We start from the raw sequence: 21,805 nt of genomic DNA, 5'->3' as shown, positions 1-21,805 counted from the left end.
CAGACTCACACGAGCGCAGGGGAGGAGTGACAGGACCATATCGTCTGAGTGCACATTTACTAAACATGTGCAGAGCAGAGGTGAGGATACAATATACTGCATGATGATCAACTGATGAGTGAAGTGTCATCTCGGAGTTCAGCTCTTTCTAATGCTGCATTTGTGTTTACAGCAATTCCTCAAACTCTTTATTCCTCCTTCCCCCAAGCATTTAAAAAGAGTACAGTATCCCACCCACTACTTTACCCAGGTCTGCAAATATAAAAAATCCCTTTCTCTCCGGAGAGGATTGACATTCAGACCAAATGTCAAAGCAGCTCAAGCCATTTTTGACTCTTTCTGTCCCCGTTCTTATCTTCCCCATCTCCATCACCTCCAGGACTCTTGGGGTGATTGTCAGCGGTGACTGATGACGGGCTGAGCCGTTCAGACACCAGTCTTCTGAAGGCGGGGCAATACTGGCACGTCAATCCATCATAAAGTGTAGTTAGACGCTGCTCTTAAGAGTGATTATCCACTCAACGCGATGCGCTTTAAGATCAAATGCTCATCACATGTGGACTTGAAAGGTTGTCAGTTTCATCTTTCACGGTAGCTGTGGTCAGCTTGAAATCATGTCAGTTACAATGCATGGTGACAAGCTTCACAGCAGAGAACACCTCTCTTACTGCCCCTGCAGCGCTTCCCACTTCTTCTCTGTCCAGGCTGAGGCCCGGCAACAGAGGACCTTATTTTTCGTAGGGAATATGGTAAAGGGGTAACAGTTTGTTTAATACTGTTGCCAATGAACTCAAATGACGTCACCATATTATGTATTTTTTTGTTTTCCTATTCTCATATTTCAGTTCTAGGATAACATTTTTGTTTTACTTTACTCCCAAATCCAAAACAAGTGCTTTCTTCTATCGTTTTTTAAGGTAAAAGGTATTACACTTTAGTAACCTCATCAAAAACAGTAAAGAGCAGATTTTCAGCCAACTCAAGAGGTCAATACGTTCTCTTTTAGTGACATCTGTCATCTTTGACATGCTCTGCAATCCTTCTCTTTTGTTTGGCCATGTCACTCTAACCTTTGGTTCTTCCCAGCCTGTCTCCAACAGCATATCCATCAGTCACCACCCACGCAGCATCCCAAACAGACACACCAGTCACTCACATCAGCAAAGCTCCAAGTTAACACTATTCTCAAGCTCTATAACTGACTATTTCAAATCAAAATCACACAAGCCATCAAACGTGGCATCATTGTGAGGGTGTGGTTTCATAGTCGAAGAATTGAATTTTTTTCTTTGAATGACAAAAACCTTTTATTTAGACATAGTTCAGAAAACATGACAAATCCAATTTCAGCTTCTTTTAAAAAAGGCTTCCAGGTCATCTTATTCTACAAAAACAATGATAATTTTTACATATGAAAAATAAAAAACACAAGAAATAAGATGAGACAGAAACACCTGCAATTTTCTGACAGCTGCTTTCCAAAGAGCATCAACTTTTAAGCCAGCAAAGGGCTGCTTATTTTTCATGGTTTCCATCAGTCCAAGGATAGATCCAGGTAACTCCCGTTGTTGAAGGGATTTTAAAGGAAATAAGAGACAATCTAATATAATAGCAAAGGTATCTACGGAGATCCACTGTACCTATGAACACTTATTTTATAGATTCTGTGTTGTTGTTGTTGTCAGATTATCTCCCAAATATCCTAAAAGAATAAACCTGTTGAGTGACTGCAGGAGGTTTGTATGTTGCAGTCTCACATGGGGTAGTTGAGCACCACGTCCTGTTTGGCCAGCTCCAACAACATAGGATCGTCGAAGAACTTGCTGATACTCACATCCTCGCTCAGACCCTGCAGACCAACAAACAGGAGGTCAGTCATGCAAAACAAGGAAATTCACCAACGCCTGTAAATGATAAACTGGTAGGAAAAAAGCTCACCTTGCGCCTTCGGGTTTTGATCATGAACTCTCTGGCCAGGTGAGGAGCAGGTTGGGGCTCAAGGGGCCGGATCACAATACTCTTGTCTAAAGGGTCGCCAGGGACGATCTGAAAACAAAATTTTAAAAATCGCGTTAACCCAGAGAGAAGAGGCGAAGGGTAGCTGGTTATGCCTCACAAATACAACCAACCCTAGTCTGACAGCATGAAACACATCAAAGGTTGAGCTTTAACAAACTGAGTAGACACTTTTAAGAGGCTCCGACCTTTCACTAAATATCTGATTCAGTTGCAAGTCTGTCACATTGTTACCGAGTCAGGAGTGCGTCCATCAATGTCAAGGAAGAAAAACAACGTGCCAGTGCGGTCACTGCTTCAGTTTGTGACAACACAATGCAATGTGAACAGGTTGAATGAGAAAGATTCAACGGTTTTATTGTCATATGCACGGTAGCTACAGTGTAGTTATGGCAATTAAGTCCCAGGCTCCTCTAGCAATGCAACATTAATATACATAAGACATACAAAAATAACACAATAAAAATAGTGCAAAAAGAAACAGAATAGAAATAAAATTGTGCAAGAGAATGTTGCAAGTGACCAATTTGCAGGTAAATGTGTAAGAAGTAAGCTATATAAATTTAAAGTAGAATAAGATGAGATAAAAGGTTTACAGGCTGGTTTTTATATGATTCACTATTCATTTCTCATGTCATCTTAAGAAACTTACAGTATGACCTTCACAACTAAGTCTTATTGTCACAAACATACGGTACACCTCCCCAAATGCAAATAAAAGGAAGAGTAAGGAGAGGAAAGATAAGACGTTCCCAGCCTCGGGGGGAGATTAAACTTGAGGAAAAGGGAAAAAGTAATCAATGGAGTGGCTGAAGCCCAATCAACAGATGGATGAGAGCTGCTGACAACAGTAACTCAACACTGTGCTGTTGACATGCCAATACTGGCAGTACGTAATCAAACGAATGAGGCAGGTGCACATTGAGTTTAATGGGGTAACCGACACAGTTCAGGCACTCTTATATTATTCTTATTTTCTAGGGTAGTTAAATCAATAATTGCTGTTGAGGCCCAGAGCAGAGAAGGATTAGACTGTCCGGTACAAACTCTGGAGCTGCAATTCCGAAAGTAATTTAGAGAGAGGATAGGTGTCAGACCCCTGGGGCGTCTGTTGGGGAAACTGTTTGGACTGACAGACTAGAGGAGGTGAATTGGAAATAAATGATCACACTACACTGAGAGGAAGTCAAAAGAGAACTGTGTGTTTTAGTCAACTTTGAAAAAACAATTGAGGAATAATCCCAAGAGAAATGTGATTTGGTAACTGCTCTCCTATTTAGTTTATAAAACGAATTGTGTGAAATGATATCTATTTCCCTGGACTGAACAACCATGACATGCAGTGAACTGCTTAGCACTGATTGCATTACTGTTAAACCTGCAATACAACCAATCTGTGTTTCCGCATAGTCTCAAAAATGTCAACACTTGTTTTCATTAATTATGTATGTTCCCAACGGATCACTTTATAATACATCTTTTCTAGGTGTTTGGATAAGCATGTCAATAAATAATTCATGTCCAGTCTCTTGTCAACACTTAAAAGGTTCTCCTCTAGGGAATAAAACATTAAATATGTGCACTGAGGAAAACCCATTTCTTCCAGACGAATAGCTTGCTGTAAAGTAGTAATCCTTCCCAAGTGGAGCTCCTTTCACTGACACAGCTCTCAGAGTGCAGACACAAACACGTGTCAGACATGACAGACAGAGACAGCTACACGACACCTAAAACTTAATGATTCAGCAGTCCACATCAAAAGCTATTTAGAAACATTGGCAGACATGTGCACAAGGTTTTGTCACTCTGCTGCTCGGGAAGCCAGGTTTATATATGTGAGAGTCGCTGCATGTGGGAATGGGTACAGGTGACAGTTCTACTCCTAATTTATTTCTATGGTTTATGCGTAGCAGTAAAGGCTGATATATTAGAGATGGACGAGTCCTGATTCATCCGGATCATTAACCAGGATCCTAATAATGACCCGGGAGTCACGAGTCTCCCCTCTCCATTAACCCGATTCCTTTGAGTTTTGATAAATTGCGTCATTCACTACGCTCCCTATAACATATAAAACCACATTACAACATATCCCCGTCCATCTGCCTAGCCTTTAGCAAGTAGCTACCAGAACAGAAGGTCCATAGTTTATCATAGATAAGGACTTGGATCCGCTTGCCACCACAAGTCATTGTTTGGTTCAGGTGAAGCGGATCAGACACACTTCCTACAGACTAGTCAGAATCAGAGCCGTAACCGTAGCAGATCCAGGTATCCAGAGATCCACAGGACTCGGATCCGCTTGCCACCACAAGTCATCGTTTGGCTCAGGGGAAGTGGATCAGACACATTTCCTGCAGACTCGTCAGACTCAGAGCCATAACCGTAGCAGATCCAGAGATCCACACTGAAACTTCCTTTAGAGCCGGAAACACAGTGGACTCGCGGATTCGCGGGATCCGTGGATCCAGATCAATGACCCAGAACAGTAGCCTACGAGTGTGTCAGCGGAACTTCACAGACACAGATTCGGTGAGCAGACTGAATGAGTGGATTATTCCACACAGCTCGAAACAGCAAACTCGGCGGCCGTCTCGTCATGGTTTTCAGTGAGTATCAGCTCTGTTTATGGTAACGTAGATGCATACTGTGCACAGATAATTTGACGATTTCACCCAGTCAAGTGTGAGAAGCCAAATAATAATAAATAATAAACAAGCAATAAACAACAAACAAGCATCAACACAGAAAAAATAATTGAATTTATTTGAAGTTGGAGACTATGGCCTCCTGTTTCACCGGTAGGATTTCTACGCTCTTGGTGATGCTGACTCAAAGGACTCATACGATCCGGATCTCTTCAATGACTGACTCAGAAGACCTCAAGTCTGTAAAAAGATCCGGATTTGCCATCTCTACGATATATGGTTCAACGTCGAAGCAACACAAGGTACCTTAGAGACCCGTTGCGTTGTTGCGGGCCCTCCTTGCGTCGTCGTGTACACCTCCCAAAAATTGTAACCTTGCGTCGAGGCGACGCAGCCGTAAGGGCTGTGATTGGTCCGCTAAAACGACAAACGTCATTTCGCTTTTCCCCGGCTTTCAATTCCTACAATCCACAAAGACCGCCATTTAAAAAAAAAAGCTAGAATGGACCAAGCAGAAGAACGTCTGGTGAACGTCTAGTAAACACGAGCGACCATGATAGATGTCAAAAACGTCGAACCATAAATCGGCCTTAAGTTCCTCTGCCACTGCTTGTCATGGTAATGTTGTAGGCAGGTGAGTGTTAGCACTAAGATAATAACAGTTTTGTTGTCACAGCTGCTGACATGGGAATGAACCTCAGGTGTGCACCACCCTATTGTATAAGAGTGTAAAATGTCAACTGGAATCACCGGTAGTGCCCCGGTGATCATTCCTAACAAATGTTTGGGTCTTTTTCCCTTTAGGTGGAAATGTTAGAAGCTCACCTCAAAAGATACTGTGAGTGAACAGTTCTTACAATTCTGCCTCAAACCATAACTCCCACAACACTGTGTAATAATTCAAATGTTTTTGGGTGCTTTTCTCAATCTAGCCTTAAAGAGGTCTCTTTGAATATGTCTCCTTTTGTGTAATAATGCATTTCAAAGTTAGGTTAAAGCTAATATGAGGCTCCAGCAGTTAGACAAATGAAGTGGGTTTTATTATTTTAAGTTAGTCTTTTTGAGTAGTTTTGTCTAATTTGGATTTTTTAAGCGTCATATTGTTCTCAGGGCTGTGGATTTTGTCTCAGGTCACTTCTATTGAAATCTCTTAAGGAAGTGATCCCTTCAAAGTCAGCTTAACAATTGCAGCGACCAATTACTCTTCAATGTACATATGGTTAAAGAGCACAGAGCAGGGGAATTAGCACCACCAGCTGTTCAACAACGTACCCAACTTGTAATATTTACAGTCGTGGATGGAAAGGTAGAGGCAATAATAACACAATATGTTTTGCAGATTCTCCGACCCTGGTGATATGGAAGTAAACATGGCTAATATAAGAAGGCTGTGTTACCTGCCAGTGGTGGAACACAGACAGAGCGAAGGCCTGTCCCTGTGTGTGCGTACGGAGGTCGGTCTCAAAGCCAAAGGAGTCGATGGCCGGGATGAAAGCCTTGATGGTGTAGAGAGGAGACCCTGGAATAGGTGCGTCCTGGGTCACATGACCTCTGTTAAATGACAAATACAGAACCGCATTAAAAAAAAACAACATTTTTGTATTTCAATTTCCAGGAATATTTTCAGGGGTAACATTTCTGCTTGGTTGGTTTTCAGGATAAAGGAAGAATACCAACCTCCTCCTGGCAAGCACTGTGTAAACAGCAGAGACACAATCAGCAGGAGCCTGAACCTCCACAAAGTAATACGGCTCCATCAACCTTGGAGTGGCCTGCGACAGAAGGGAGAACGTGCATTAGAGGGAGGACAAAAGCCAGGAGAAACTGGACAGCATGCCCCATGAACGTATCATAAGAGCAGAGAACGGAGATGAGGAAAGATGCCAATATTGTATTGGAACATTATCGAACTACAATTAAAAAGGACGTACGTCAGCAAAATCCAAATCCTAATCAAGGTAATGGAACATTAGAGGAACGGAGGAGAAGAATTGGCTCAGGCAGGATGATCTCACCATGAGGAAAGCAGAGTACACCACTCTCCTGGCTGTGGGGATGACCTGGCCTCCTCCTCTGTGGAGAGGCTCCTGAGCAATGACTGCGTCGAGGATCTTAAACTTGACATTCCTGATGGCTGAGGGCAGCAGAAAGACTGAGTTATGGTAACATAACACTGATGAGGAAAAATACATTTCCCTCTGCACAATGTGAGATATTCTAGTGACGGGTTAATTAGAGCATTAATGTCAGGAATGAGAACAAATGTTTATTCCAACACGTTTCAGGGGGGGAAAATGACTCACGCTCATCACACAGAGGCCCCTCCCTGGTGCCCCACTGGAAGCCCTGAACGATGCTGTCCTTTACTGAGCCGAGCAGCGCCTTGTCCACCTACACAGGAGGAAAGACACCATAACAAAGTGCAAAATCATCGTCATGCACTGATGGGATGTGCTAATAAAGAGACTCAATGAGAAGAATATTACTCAACAAAATATGTATAAACTGTGTCTGCAGAGAACCTGCCCTCAGCTCAGTTTCTCTTTCCGTTTCATTTTGCTGGGTGTACACATGTATAAAAATCAAAACGCCATGGTGCCGGAGATCGTAAGCAGGAATGCAAGAGATATCTAGAAGAACGGTGGACACCGCGTTGAAAGAACACAATGTATGGAGGCGAAACGCCAGGTAAACAAGGTCTGTTTAGTTGTGGTTTGTAAACACAACAGTCAGAGATGGCCTCCCCCCCCCCCCCCCCCCTGGGTCGCCAGCTGTTGAATACCAAGCCTTTCATGAACAAGGGAGAAAAGGCCATCTCTGACTGTTGTTTTTACAGAATGCAACCGACAAATCCATCTCATCTTCCTTGTCTGATCGTTATCCCGATTAACAATTGAAAATAATTGTACAGTGTAAATAAATGGTGTATTTTTTGGGCCAATATTTTTAAAAGTACGGTCTCCCACTTTAATTGTCATTCAGGAATGGATTTATTTTCTTTTGGTATCTCAAACTTAAATGTCTTGTGATTGATGTACACATGGTTGACAGGATCGCAATGGCCTAGTTTGGTGTTAGTATCAGATCAATTAGAAATATATTAGAAATTATTGATCTGATGATTGTCAGTCTGTCTTGATTCAAAATCGATAACTCAACCGGATTCATTCAGATTCAGATCTTGTGTGTGAGGATCAGTACAATATATCTCGTCATTTGATGATGTCACTTCTGACTCTGGGAGGTTTTTAGTCATTATATTACATTTAGAATGAAAAACAGCTCTATGTGGTGCTTAACATGAGGATTAAGCACATTACAGAGGTGATTGGGTATTGTTTACTTCACCAAATCAACCAATATTTATTTAGAAAACTAGCATGGACAAAAAGCTCTAGCAGTGACTCAACAAAACTCACCTCAGAGGGCAGCGTATCGTCTACAAGGATGTTTGGTCCCGTGGTGTCCGGTCCGAAGGCCCAGATGGACCTGGCAGCCAGCAGATCCCAGTCGTACTTTGTCTGGAAAAACTCTCCCAGCTTCTTCCTGTCATGAGGAAACAGGAACGCCGGCAGTTAAAGGAGGCGTGCATGTTTTGTCAGCGGGAACATTAAGGAGATTGGTTGATTGGGGGCAGGGGGGTTAATGGAAGAGGACGAGTAGAGCGAAGGTTCAGTTTAATGGTGTGTGAAGCGTGTCACTTCTCTGGCATTGCTACACTCTGGCTCCGCCGGGTCCAGATGGCCTGACAGATGAACAGAGGACTGACAGGAAGCCACTCCGAGTGGAACACACACACTTGCTCGACATGTCACATCCCACGGACGGGGAAATTAATGCAAGCTTTTAGAGCATAATTAAATTAGTGTAAGTGAAGGGATCAATACACGAAAATAGGATTTTTGATGAGCATAAACTGGTCACAATGTACAGAAGCCTGAGATTGCATACATTATCAAATGCAAAAATGCTCTACTGTATATCTATCATTCTAAAATAAAATGATGCACCATGAATGGACATTGTTCTTACAAATACAGCGTTACTTTCAGGTTGTTCTGCAGTTCTGACAGTTTTCAGAATCTTCTAAAAGAAAATTTGACCCTTAATGAAATAGAAATGATAAAAAGCACACCAGACTGATTTAATGCTATTGCATTGCAGAATATGGTTGTAACCTCCATTTACAAAACATTTTTTGTTGATAGTATTCATATCTTGGTCAATGGATGAAATCGTAACAAAATAAAAGAAATGCCAACTAATCCAATAACTGCGTTTTAAAAAAGGTGTGTTTTTAGCCCTGGGATTTTCACTATCTTTTTCATTCTTCAATGACAGCGTTTAATTAAAGAACCAATCATCGTGCCTACATGCCGGCTCATTTATCCCTGCTAACTCAGGGAATAATGAAAATGAATGGCTCCCCTATATGGAGAAATTAATAGGGTTTCAGCATCAGACCGGGGGAAGGGGGAAAATCTACAGACATGTCACACATGAAAGGCACATCACATTATTTCAATAATTATGAAATCTCTTTTAGATCAACATGTGCACGCATGATGGTGGTATCTTCTACATCTTACCTGTTCCACGTGATCTGCACCACTTCGTTCTCGATGTCCTCAGCCAGCCCCTTCTCCAAGGGCTCAGCAATCATGGTGATCTTATTCCTGTCAATCACATCACATGGCTGTAAGTCACTCATTCTGGGGTCGGGAGAAACTCGGCCAAAGGGAAGGACTAACTCTGACAATCACTCCTTACAGTGCACAAACTCCCCAATGAAAATCAAACACCCAACTATCTCAAAACTTCAAGAGCATATTATTAAAAGAGCTGTGAGATATGTCAATAATTTAAAATGCACCTTTTGTCGTTAAAGGTGGGGATAAAATGTAAAAGCATTAGTTTTACTCACTTCTTGTTCGGTGTTTCAGCGAAGCACTTGAGTGAGGATGTTTCCACAACCGTTTCACAGAAAGTCACAACAGGGTCAGCAACCTGTGGATAGAGAGGAACATAATGACATAAGACTCCACTCCTGTGTTATCATTCTAAGTTGCAGCTGTGTCTCGTAAGCAGTGAGAACAATTACTTTAATGTCAATCTCAGAGTACATCTTGCGCAGGTCGTGCATGACACAGTCCAGGTAGAGCTCTCCTGTCCCTAAGATAACGTGCTCTCCGGACTCCTCCACCTGAAAGACAAAGACAGTCACTCATAATGGTCAACGATCATTTCAGCAACTAAGATGCTCCCAACACAGAGATCGGTGTTTACACACTTTTTATTTTATTTAAATACAGAAAACAATGTTAGGAGTGACGTCATACCTTTGTGGTGAGTGACGGATAGCTCTTGTTGACCTTCCTCAGTCCGTCTAACATCTTGGGCAGCTCTGATGGGTTGACAGGCTCCACTGCAATCTTTATAACCGATGCCGTGTTGAACTTCAAGGATCTGAAAATCTGAGCCTGTAAAGGAAATTTGAAAAGTCAAATATGCTGTAGGTTTGTTTTTTTTAAGATCTTATTGGTATTTCTTAAGTCTCACCTCTTCATTCCCCCTGGGCTCTGTGATTGTGGCGGTCTTGACGATTGGTTGGTCACAACCTTCGATGAGAACCCAGTTTCCGGCAGGCACTCGGTTCACTTCAATTTGGTATCTAATAATGTTGATAACAGAGTCAGATTGAATTCAAACGAACATTGATTTATTACTCTACAGACATTAAAAAAAAAACACAGTCCTACAGCGTACCTGGCAACGGAAATCCAGAGACGGCCCACATTGCAGACCTGGGAATCCTCTTCGTCTTCGAGGGTGTAGTTCTCTCCTAAAACCTTGACGGGTTGCCCTGAATGAATGGTCCCACTCAGCACTCTGCCAAACGCATGGAACTGGACCCCATCCTCTGTGCTGTACATCTTAGTGGTGTGGCACATCAAAGGACCCTGAGGTGAGCAGGAAAGACAAACAAGAGAACACAAAAGGAAAGTCTTAACACAGTAATATATAAAGTTGATTCCTAAAAATACAAAAGGAATTGTGCGAAAAAATAACTGAGCGTTTTAAGGAAATTTGGAAAATAGTGATCAAAGTCTAGCAGTGTCCTTATTAGTTATTTAACAGCTTGTTCAGTTCAAGCCAATTAAAAAAAAACTAAATCTGTCATTGCAGCTGGAATACTATTGACTGCAACTAGAAACAGATTGCTACTATTGGCAGTTAAGTGGCGCATCTGCTTCTCTAACGGAGGACTCGCGCTCTGCTTCCATTATACTTACATCAGGGTCGCACTCTGTCATGGCCTCCCCCAGGTCGGAGTCTAGACCTCCAGTGTACGTGTGCTCTATCTTGTTCTTGGCCCCCTCCTGTGGTGAGGGGACGTGCTGTACACACATGTCCACAAAGCCTGCAGGGAACAGATTCATACTCCGCTTTACATGGTGTTTACCAATGGCATGCCCATTCATCTTCAGATTTAAATGACTTCGAGTTAAGCAGCAAGACAGATAGAGTTTCTGAGTTGCTGCATAATTGTTAATTTAAAAACTAAACGGCAATAACTCAGTCCATCAGGACTTGGCTTGGAACCCAAGGGTGGCCATTTCAAGTACCGATCAGACCAAAAGTGTGTGGACCCGTAGCTGAAGAGGGGTCAGTTCGCCTCCTAGGGACTGTCCTTGAGCAAGTCAACAACACCCCAACTTCTCCCTGGCCCCCATAGGCAGCCTTTTTGCTCTGCCACCTCTCTATTAGTGCATGACTGTAGGTCCTAATTGTGCAGGTGGGTGTATTGTGGGCCTATGTGAGAAATTGCAAGTGAAACACTAATTTCCCCTTGGAAATGCACTTAAAACATAGATCAAAAACTAGACGTTACCTGTGAACTCTCCAAAGAAGCGATTACAGACCAGCCTCAGTAAGGGTCTGATGTTCAGCTTGAGCTCCTCTTTAGTCAGGTGGATCCCCAGCTCATCCAGAACTCTGGGCAGAGATGTGTCCACATCCCCGACCACCTACACACAAAGAGGATTTGGGTGAGGATTACACACTGAGCTAGAGCCTGATGGGGACTGAAAGTACTGAGCTAATCATGTTGCCTTGCTACACAAAACGTATGATAGACGAGTCCAACCTGAGAGAGGATCTTGTAGAGAGGCTCCAGGACAAATTCTACGAAGCTGCGCTGAGAGTTACTGTTCGGAGCTTTCTTTGAAAACTTGCGACTGAACAACAAAGAGAAGAAGTCAGGAACCATGAGAATATGTTGAGGGACAAGGGTGGCTTCACATTTAAGATTATCTTGGTATTAATATTAGATACTCACGTTTTGGGGTTGAAATAAATGTCTCCCCAAAGCCTCTTGGCAAACTCATTGTAGTTGATGTCACCTTCAGACACAAAGAGAGGAGTTAGTTCACCTTATTAACTTTATTGAGCATGAAGTGAGAAAAGGATGTGATAGTTTATGAGAGCACGTGGTAAAGAGTCCTACCATAGGTGTCAGAGTAGATCTTTGCAAAGGACCCCAGAGTGAAACAGATACTGTACATAGAGCTGGCGAAGCACACATTGCCCAGGAGAGGAGACACTACCAAGTTCTCATCCGTGGAGTACGTGCTGAAAAGGAAGAGAAAACCATCATGAAGTGTCTGATTTACAAGTGAAATGTTTAGAAAAGGAAAAAACTGAAATAATTTGCAACCGTTTTATAATAACATTTAAAATATATATATTTGGGGGGATTTGCAAACCAAACAAGGCATTTGAAGACATAATGAAGTTCCACATTTTCGGTGAAATTTTTATACTAGATGAAAAATAAATCCATCATGATTATAACTGCTTGCCTCCAACACAAAGCCAGTCATGCAGGCCTGACGTTATGAGGTTCAAGCATTACCTGAGCAAACCATTGACCTCATCCACAATGTGGCGAAGTTTATAATAAGCATCTGTTGGTGGCAACTTCAGCTCTCCAATGAGCCGGTCCACCTTGTTGATGCAGATGGTGATGGCCATACGCTCCTGAACTGCGTGTTTGATCAGGCGCTCTGTGTTTAGCATCACCTGGGCAGAGATACACAAAAGGTAAATGGAAAGTTGAAGAAAAATGACAAATGTGCAGAGAAATGACTTGATTTGGATGAAACCAGAAGAGTGAAAGAGTGACTCACTCCTTCGGCGGCATCTATGAAGAGGACAACACCGTCTGAGAGGCGGATGCTGGATGTGACTTCATCAGAGAAGTTTACGTGGCCTTCGGGGGGGGGGGGGGACAAAAGGTGTTAGATTACTTTCTGCATTGACACACTAACACCCAAACATATATTCAGTAAACAAAGCAGCCTGCTGTGCCCAATACCTGGTGTATCCATGATGTTGAAAAGATAGGATTTGCCTCTGGAGTCTGGCAGGACCATTGTGACTGGAGTGCTCTTGATACCAACTCCTCTCTATGAAAAAAACACGAGGTCAGGAGAGTTGTTTTAGGGCTCCTATTCTTATGTTGTTTACTGTTCTTTGTTATCCTACAGTGTGGTAAGCCAAAGTACTTAGGGATCAGATTATTATGACAGAATTAATAAAAAAACCTCACCTCTTGTTCTGTAAAGAGGATGTCTGTGTATCGAAGCTGAAAAAGAAAAGATGTTAGTTTCTGCTGTCTGATGCAAAATGTAAGTGAAATAAATTACAAAGATGTGTTGTTATTACAGGCGACACTCACATCCACATCATCTCTCTTCCTGATTTCTGGGTGGGTTTGTTCAATCAGGCAGTCCACAAAGCAGGTCTGTAAAGAATTACAAAAAAAGTCAATACTATTCACAGATCAGTTTGAAGTGCAAGCATTACATTAGCATATACTACCAAACATTCCTGCCCTCTAAATTTGTTATTTAAAGAACACGTCCTCTTCAGCAAAATGCCTTAGAGCCCTGAGTAAAGGTTAGAAGGAGACACAGATCCAGAAGCAGCAAGAAGTCAGACTCTAACCTTGCCGTGGTGAAGGTGACCACATAGGGTCACGTTACGGATCAGCTCAGGACTGTCCATCAGATCTGCAAGAAATCTGCCAAGAGAAAAGAGGGTTATTATCAGAACTTGTAGACCCAATGAACAGGTGTTAATAGAAGATATGCACTGAGAAATACACAGAATCAGGCATTAGTGTTGTAACTAATAGAATGAAGTTTCAAAGCATCAACTGTTGACATTCAAATGATTTATCATTTAAATTATGCACCGCTTTTGCACATTGATTCATTCTGTTTTAACTCAGTTTTTCTGCACAGTTACAGATAAAGAATAGACTATGCTACTATTATTAGAAAGAACATCCAATTGTAGGATTGCCTACGACTAACGATCCAAACAATTTGAGTCATGTTAAGTAAAAATGTATTAAATAAAAAGATAAAACTAATTGTCTCGAAAGTTCACAGGTTTGTTTTTGATTCTGCTTCAATCTTCATTTACTGTTATTCAGCCTTTCAAAGACAACAATGTTATTGCAGTCAAAAGTCTGTTTGTTCCCCCACTTGCCGCAAACAGAGGGAGACACACAATAATGACTTATACTCATTAAAGTGTAAACCATAAAATCTCAATGGAAGATTTGAATGTCAAATATATATAAATCAAATTCTGTACAGCTCTATCAAGTAGAGTCCGGTTGTATCAAGAAATCATGTACATATTTGTGAAGGTGACTTACTCCATATCATAAACAGTGGCAGGTAACTCCTGCTCCATCAGGGTGAACTGCTTGTTCTTCACAGGCTTGATGATGGGCTCTGAAGTGGTGACAAAAATAAATGATTTGCATGCTATCATATGATTTACTGCCATAAAACACCACTATACATTACTGAAAGCACGTTAATGAACTAACCAAAATCTATAAACATTATTGTAAATAAGCAAAAACAAACATCACTGTTCTCTGTATCTAACCTGAGAGAGGTTGTGCATCTTCCTCTTGGACAATAGTTTCCACTTCGGGCCCATAAACCTCCTCTGCCGTAGGATAGTACTTCTTGTCTTCATGCAGGACCACCTCCATACCCGGGACCTCTTCATCAGCATCAGCGGGCTCATCGTCATCATCCTCATCAGCCTGTACAAAAAGAGTTTTTAAGTTGACATAGGAGCACAAACTGGATAAACATACCAGAGTTTACTAACTAAAGTGTACCTCATCCACATCTCTGTCCTCTGCTTCCAGATCATCTTCATCATCATCAGAGTCCAGCTCTGGACCGATGTAGTTTCCAAACTCATCATACAGATCAGCCTCCATCTTTTAGAGAACTGAAAGAAGGGTCATTTTTGTGATTGTTTTATTATTAATTAGGTCAATAAAACAACGAAATAAGGATAACATGTTTTTCAAATAAAATGTGCACAGATATTATTATTTGAGCTGATTATTTTTTTATTTGGGCTTTCTCTCTTCAAATTTTGGTGATGTGTTTTCGAGAATGTTTTTGTTCTGCTTTTGTGCTGAATTTCTTGTGCTACAATACCACAATGTGTTTTCCTTGTCTTCTAACTTCTATAACTAAGCTAAAATAACCATTTGATAAAACATAAATAAAAGTTGTTTTTAAAAATCAACCCAATACAAAATACATTGCTAAAACATTTAAGACGTAAAATAAATGCACATTTACTCAATTCATTATAGTCATTCTGTCTTTCTCCAGTGTTGAGAGCTGATACTAACGGATGCAACTAGGATTATTTACTATGACTTGTATTTTGATCAAGAAAATGTATTGTACTAGAGTTTCAAAGAATTTCAAGTGTTTAATTAACTTTGATTGTTTTTTTAGAACCGATGATAACACTTAATAAGGTTAGATAAGTTACCACGATAAGTGAATGCTAACTGTGCACCCAGCACAGCATGCACTACCAAAGTTAAGGTATATTTTTAATATGTTAGATGTTTTTCGTAGACAAAAACTAAAACACAAAATAATAAGTTGCAGGTAAAAAGTGTTCAACCCCTATAAACTGTTGGTTTTATCATGTATGTGTTGTTATGAGCAAACCAAAACTAGCATGCTAGCCAGCTAACAAGTAAAGAATTGAATGACCTGGAGGCGACGTTTCAGTTACGTTGTTGTTCAGCTAACGTTAGCTTACATTGCTAATTTAGAACGTGTTTGTAACAAAACAGACTTACCTGGATTCTCTTGTAATGCAGTCAGCTAATAATATTTTCAAAACGATTTAAAAGTTGGGTATGTTTTTCAGGAGATAAATAATTTCCTAAATAGCGCCATGCGTACGACTCGAGACACCACTTCCGGTTTTCTTCTTCTGTTGATTGTACATCCATGCCGGGTTGTTAGCGTTCAACAGATTACCCACTACCGCCGCCACTGGCGGGGGTTTTAGACGCTGAAATAAACTGAATCGAGCCTTTAAAGCACAATTCCAACTTCATTTGCCTCACTCCAACACGCATAGTACGATACACCTGCTTTGAAATCAAGAGACTTATCAAAATTGTTACACAGCGCAATTCGTCACTTTTGTCAAATTACAATGTTTTATTGTGAAGTCCTTCCCCGGAAGTGGTATCATGCTTTAATGCCTGCCTTGACGAGATTGCAATGTGTAGCATCTAGCGCCCTCCAGTGGTTACGGTACACAACTATAGTTTTGTTTGTCACTTGTTCATGGTGTTCATCAGCCCCATATGACTTATTTCACATTGTGAGACATTACTGATTATAGCATATAAAGGAAGAATATCCAAGCAAAAAACATAAACTCATAAGGGGCTGCTTCTATTCAATGTGTTCGCCAGGTCAATTAAAAACATTTTTTTTAAATCATGGTGTTTTTTAGTATTGGTTTGACACCCACTCTGATGACTACATTGATCACTGAAAATTCGCCACTTGATATTTCGGGGATTTGCCTTTTCTTCTCTATTAACCACACATATAACATTGATTTTCATCCAAAGCAATCGCAAACATATTCCACATTTTATTTGCTCCACGGTTGAATAATTGGTCATTTGGCAAATTCCAGTCATTCAAATTCGTGGTTTCTACTAGCTGTGTATTATTTTTCATTCGGGTACATTTCCATTTTAGCTTTGCTTTAGTATTTTGTGTGTAATAGAATTTTCAGCCTTCCACAAAGAGTATTTCACTTTGCATTTAACTGCACATACGGCGTAGGCTCGTAGCTATGCCACGAATATATATTGGAATATTTTCAATAAACGCATTAAATAAAATATATGCAAATACATTTTCTCGTTAAGGCAGAACCATTGGCAATGTTTTTTTTCTTTCCGTTGAACGCTTTCACCATAAAACGTTTAACATTACAAGGGCTGTAGTTGCACTTTGTGACCACAGGAGGGTATTGAACATTCAAAGATGATAATGCTGAAGGCTATAGTACACTGTTTTATCATGAAGTCCTATTAACCAGCATCATCGATTTAATGGGCATTTAAATCAATAGACCTGAATGAGCCCCATACATACCAGATCATTATTTAATTGAAATCATTCATCGCTAAATTGATGATTTATAAATATTTAAATACTTGCCAATGTATTCTTCAAGAACGGGCATTATTTTAGAAGCAGAAACTTAACTAGAATTAAGAACAAGACACGTTTAACCTTAGGAAAGTTATTAACTCCAACAAGGGTTAAACGAAGAAGGCAATGTAATGCTTATAGGCTTGATTTCATAAGTTTGCTATTACTGCCTCGTTTATTTGGTCATTTGACTATAGACCTCTGGTCATTTATTCATAATTGATATAGTTTTATTGTGCATGATTGTTATAGAATTAACTTTGCCTAAAATGGCAGTGAATTAAGTCTTTAAAAAGTACCGATATATAAACAAAATATGGGTTTTTGAAAGGTATGGATAACATAAAGAATTATCCCACGTTGATGTTGATGAGGTTGATGATAAATTCAGACAGGGTTTCAGTTGATGGCTTTATTCCTGCTGGTGTATTTTTTTTTCTCAGTAGGCCTTACCTACACAATTAACACAAAACAGACATCAAGAAGTAAAACAAAAAAACAAAAATGTCATACATTAGACAACTCTGAGAATCATGTCGACTGAAAATATTGTTTGGTCATTGTAGATCTCATTAATACCCATCAGATGGCATGTTACATATTGAGACATCATCTCATATTCAAAGAAATACAGATTAGGAAACAATAGATATAAAGAGCAACCTGTCATAATATTTTAGATATTGCTTTTGAAAAGGTAAAACTCTCTACTAGTTAAAAGCACCATGTCCCATTAAATTAAAGTATTTATAATGCAAATACCCCCACCTTTTTAGGTAATAGGTAACCCTTATTTTATGTTTTTTTAAATACAAAAAAAGATTTGATTTGACGTTGATTTTCTCTCTTTGGTTACAGTATCATGTCTCAAATCATTAACCTGCTGTTGACAACCCTGGCCTCTGTTCCGAGTGACCTCTGGACCAAAACGTGAGGCTGGACGCCAGACAGACACAATGTATCATTACTGACAGCAATCTACACATATTCTTTATTGCTTCGAACAATAATTTTTGTTACTATTTTACCTGAGAATATTACTAAATATCAGTTGGCCCCTAAGTGGTCCCCCCTCCCTGTCTCTACTCTGCCACCAGCCTCCGCAGCCGCTGCACCACCTCCTCCGCGCTGGCCCATGGAACCGTGACCGCCTTGAAATCCCCGGGCATGGCCTCATGGGTCTCCGTTATCAGCCGGTGCATTGGGAAATCCCTCCGCGGGAAGGCCACGTCCCGGGGCCCGAGGGCGAGCGCCGGGCAGAAGTCGTTGGCTCCGTCCCCCACGTAGAAGATTCTCTGGTACTGGCGGCCCCGCTCCTGTGTCCTACGGGCCACATAGTCCCTGACCACAACCTGCTTGCACATGTTGTTGGGGCACCGCGCGCAGTCGTGCGAGTGGAAGGGCCGCATCACCAGCCGGCCGTCCTTGTTGAAGGTGGCCGGGTTGCTGAAGACCCGGTGAAAGATTTGGCGGGCCCCTGCGCGACGGAGCCAAGACTCTATGAAGAAGGTGTTGGCGTCGGACAACAGCACCACCTCAAAGTCCTGCGGGGGCCGGGTGCGGAGAAACTGGAGCAGGGTGAGCATGCCGGGAGAGGCCGGAATCTTCTCCATGATGCTGCGGATGTCGCTCTCGGTGACGCCCTGCTCCGCTAGGTAGGCCAGCACGCGCTGCATGTACTCGTTATAGCGGCCGGGTTGGTAGGTGTCCTTCAGCCAGTCCGGCAGGTGCTGCCCCGGGGCGGCCTGCACCACCATGTCATCGCTGGTTTCATCCACGATGGTCTCATCAAAGTCAAAGAAGATGAGGAACCGCTTGTCGGAGGAGATGTTCGTTGAATTGGAAGCCATGGTGATCTCTGCTCGTCTGGACCTGGATCCAGGGGGGTCCCCCTCGCCTGGGGGATGGGGTGGGACATAACAGCAGGTGAATACTGAGTCCCCCATGACTGACTATGCCACACCTTTAAGGACTACTGTTGGAATCAAATCTCCTCTCCTGCTCTCCCACTCTCCAGCATCCCACGCAAGGCAGGCAACAGTAAGGTGGAGGCTTTCTGGAAACACCAATGCATAAATAGACGAATAATTGAGGATGGAGGTTAAACAGAGTTTAATATGAATTAAAGCCAACAAATTAGCACAATAATCTAAATAGCATTTAGTAGAAACAATTGCATGGCATAAAAGAGCAAAGCAAAGCGAGTTTAAACTATTAAAAAACCCCAGCATCAACCAGTTCTTGGTTCTGCAAAAATGGGAAGGACTTTCAACAAAGGTATGAGGAGGAGGTTGGGGGTCATCCTGCTGCAGCAAAAGGTAAACATTCTGGGAAAATGCGCTATGATTAAATTAGAATCTGGGAAAACATTGACAATATGCAGATCCTGCAAGCCAGCAAAGCACATTTACAGGAACACGGTGTGTGTGTGTGTGTGTGTGAGAGCTCCTACCTTCGACTGTTTGTTAAATTAGCCCGGGATTTCGGCTGAACTCGTGATTCCTGATTCCGTGGTGTCTGTATATGGAGGGGAAACAGTGAATGCTGGTACATGGAGCAACAATATAATTGATCCCTTAAAATGACCATAGACTGTATGATGATGACTGAATATACATTAATTCATGCTGTGCTTAATGCCTGATTAAAGTGTCTACAGCCTGCAATTATGTCTATGAGAGAATAATATGGCTACTTAAACTATAGTTAAACGAAACATGTTTATGATAAGTGGGCTATCTAATGGCTGCAAAACGTCTTACAAGTCCAATTCTTCAACAATCGACGAAAACGGGTTATTTTAAAAAGCGACAGCACAATTCATAAATAATTTGTCTGTTAGCAGTAACTTTCTTTCTAATAACACAACCAAAAGACGCAACAGTATAATACTCGTCATGCAAAAGGTTATTAAATTCTCGCTAAATGCATTACTGTGTCACGAGCGCTGTTCCGAGGATCCCTGAGGTTGGTCCGTTCCAGTCCGGTCTCGCGGAGAGAGGCAGAGTTCCGCCGGTCGGCCGGTTGGACGCGCGCTTTTATGTGACAGACAGGCACACCGCAGCCGCTTTGGACGTGACCGCGCCTATAAGTCCACCCATTTAATAGCAGCCTACTAAGCGCGTGCACGATACTTTCAAGAAGAGAGTGGGAGAGCTGTGGAAGGGAAGGGAGGAAGGGAAAAAGACTGAGTGCAAATATTCTGTTTACTGAATATATCTGCAGAACTATTTAGCAATTAATGATGTGTGTCTCAAGGCAGACCACTAACTTTCCAGGGCAGTTGCCTATTTGCAAAAGGTGGGACAGTGGGAAGAATAAACACTTCAGGTCTAAGAAAACACAAAGTAAACTGCATTTTTTTGTATTTTTAGATGTTGTGTTTGGAGCCTGGTGTCTGTGCATGGCAGTGAACCCAAGGCAGTGACAGGGGTTCAGGCCTGATGCAATATATTTCCTGCTAAAGACTTCCTCCTTTAACATGATAAACCGCATTTAGGTCAGTAAAAATTCCAGGAAAAACGCTGATACCTCAGTTGTGAGAAAGTCAGGGCAGTATCAAATCTTCGAAGCTGATTGGAATAAAATCAATTAAGTATACCCAAAGTATCCATAATTGCAAATCTGGAACAATATGGTGTCTCCATTTAGAGAAACATTAGCATCACAGTGAGGGTTTTTGTTAGACAAATCCTTGCAAATACACAGTGTTAATGAATCGCACAGAAACTTTCAGAGCAGCAAATAAACGTCTGAAAAACACGGCGTGAAGCCCTCCTTTCCTTATCTGCATGCTGACTGACTCAGCCTCCCTGCTCCTATACACCACAAGGCGTAACGACTAACAGCTGGGGTGGCAGACTATTTTCAAACCCAAATGGGAATGGAGATGTACAGACGGTGTGTTATTATCTCCTCTGCTCATGAAGTGAGCCTCGGTACCTGACCACCCACTCGCAATCAGTGAGTCACTCAAACTTTTCTCTTCCCATCGGCACGCTCAGCGCTCTTAAGAGGATTATGTGACTCATTGGTAGATAGAGAGCACAACGCATTTTAGGAAGAACAAATGTCTTAATGTGGCCCTCAGAAAAGATCCACTGTTAATGGATGAACAAAGCTCTTTGAGTTGGAACAATGGATATCTAGGAAAGGAGAGGTAGTCTGTGAGAACATACTTTCGGTCTTGGGTTTGTTATTTAACTGGAGTAAGTAGTTGATGAATCTTTCTCCAAAAGCAACTGCTCGTCTAAAAAGGTATGATACAGGGTCGGATTAAAGAAGGAAGCTGTAGGTTAATAAACTTTCTGAGGTCCCTCATATTCAAGGTCACTGCCTGCATATACAATTACATCAGAAACACTGTTATATAGAGACTGGAAGATGGGTTACTTCAAGACAAAGCAAAGAGTCACACTAAGAGAAAAAAAAAGGAAGCGGTCACAAAGAAGAGGACCTAAAAACTTTCCCAGACAATTAAAAAGCTTTGGAAATCAAAGGAATCAGCTGTGTGTGCAGACATTGTTTGGTTGCAGGCATTACGCCAAT

At 41.6% G+C, this 21,805-nt stretch overlaps 2 protein-coding genes across 3 annotated transcripts; both read right to left on the bottom strand.

Moving 5' to 3' along the window:
• Window positions 1-1,294: 1,294 nt before the first annotated feature.
• On the bottom strand, window positions 1,295-16,043 carry eftud2 (elongation factor Tu GTP binding domain containing 2). Its single transcript, XM_063904664.1, has 28 exons — window positions 15,871-16,043; window positions 14,875-14,990; window positions 14,634-14,796; window positions 14,395-14,473; window positions 13,674-13,749; window positions 13,405-13,470; window positions 13,276-13,311; window positions 13,042-13,132; window positions 12,854-12,936; window positions 12,580-12,746; window positions 12,172-12,296; window positions 12,004-12,067; window positions 11,812-11,902; window positions 11,557-11,692; window positions 10,958-11,085; window positions 10,431-10,624; window positions 10,224-10,335; window positions 10,004-10,144; window positions 9,766-9,867; window positions 9,589-9,671; window positions 9,254-9,340; window positions 8,084-8,210; window positions 6,968-7,055; window positions 6,680-6,798; window positions 6,342-6,436; window positions 6,062-6,215; window positions 1,939-2,046; window positions 1,295-1,849 (listed from the first exon to the last, which is right to left on the bottom strand). The coding sequence occupies exons 2-28, from the start codon at window positions 14,977-14,979 to the stop codon at window positions 1,754-1,756; spliced, it is 2,916 nt and encodes a 971-aa protein (XP_063760734.1). The 5' UTR covers window positions 14,980-14,990; window positions 15,871-16,043; the 3' UTR covers window positions 1,295-1,753.
• A 1,611-nt stretch (window positions 16,044-17,654) lies between these two features.
• Window positions 17,655-21,787, bottom strand: phospho1 (phosphoethanolamine/phosphocholine phosphatase 1). Of its 2 annotated transcripts, none has more exons than XM_063903743.1 (3): window positions 20,192-21,787; window positions 19,710-19,774; window positions 17,655-19,313 (listed from the first exon to the last, which is right to left on the bottom strand). In XM_063903743.1, the coding sequence occupies exon 3, from the start codon at window positions 19,201-19,203 to the stop codon at window positions 18,340-18,342; it is 864 nt and encodes a 287-aa protein (XP_063759813.1). In that variant the 5' UTR covers window positions 19,204-19,313; window positions 19,710-19,774; window positions 20,192-21,787; the 3' UTR covers window positions 17,655-18,339. The 2 variants fall into 2 exon arrangements, with proteins under 2 accessions (XP_063759813.1, XP_063759814.1); XM_063903744.1 differs by having other exon boundaries at window positions 17,655-19,154.
• Window positions 21,788-21,805: the final 18 nt, after the last annotated feature.

Source organism: Eleginops maclovinus, chromosome 16, assembly GCF_036324505.1.
Source record: "Eleginops maclovinus isolate JMC-PN-2008 ecotype Puerto Natales chromosome 16, JC_Emac_rtc_rv5, whole genome shotgun sequence".
NCBI classification, from domain to species: Eukaryota; Metazoa; Chordata; class Actinopteri; order Perciformes; family Eleginopidae; genus Eleginops; species Eleginops maclovinus.
Note: the sequence above shows the minus strand (reverse complement) of the source record. Positions and strands in the feature narration are given on the sequence as shown.

Excerpts from the sequence above, each read along its gene's own strand:
- eftud2 (XM_063904664.1), bottom strand. The coding sequence starts at position 14,979 with ATGGAGGCTGATCTGTATGATGAGTTTGGAAACTACATCGGTCCAGAG. Across the intron at positions 11,903-12,003 it reads ATTTATTTCAACCCCAAAAC|TCGCAAGTTTTCAAAGAAAG; the intron begins GTGAGTATCTAA and ends TTTGTTGTTCAG. Across the intron at positions 9,672-9,765 it reads ACTCTGAGATTGACATTAAA|GTTGCTGACCCTGTTGTGAC; the intron begins GTAATTGTTCTC and ends CTCTATCCACAG.
- phospho1 (XM_063903743.1), bottom strand. The coding sequence starts at position 19,203 with ATGGGGGACTCAGTATTCACCTGCTGTTATGTCCCACCCCATCCCCCA.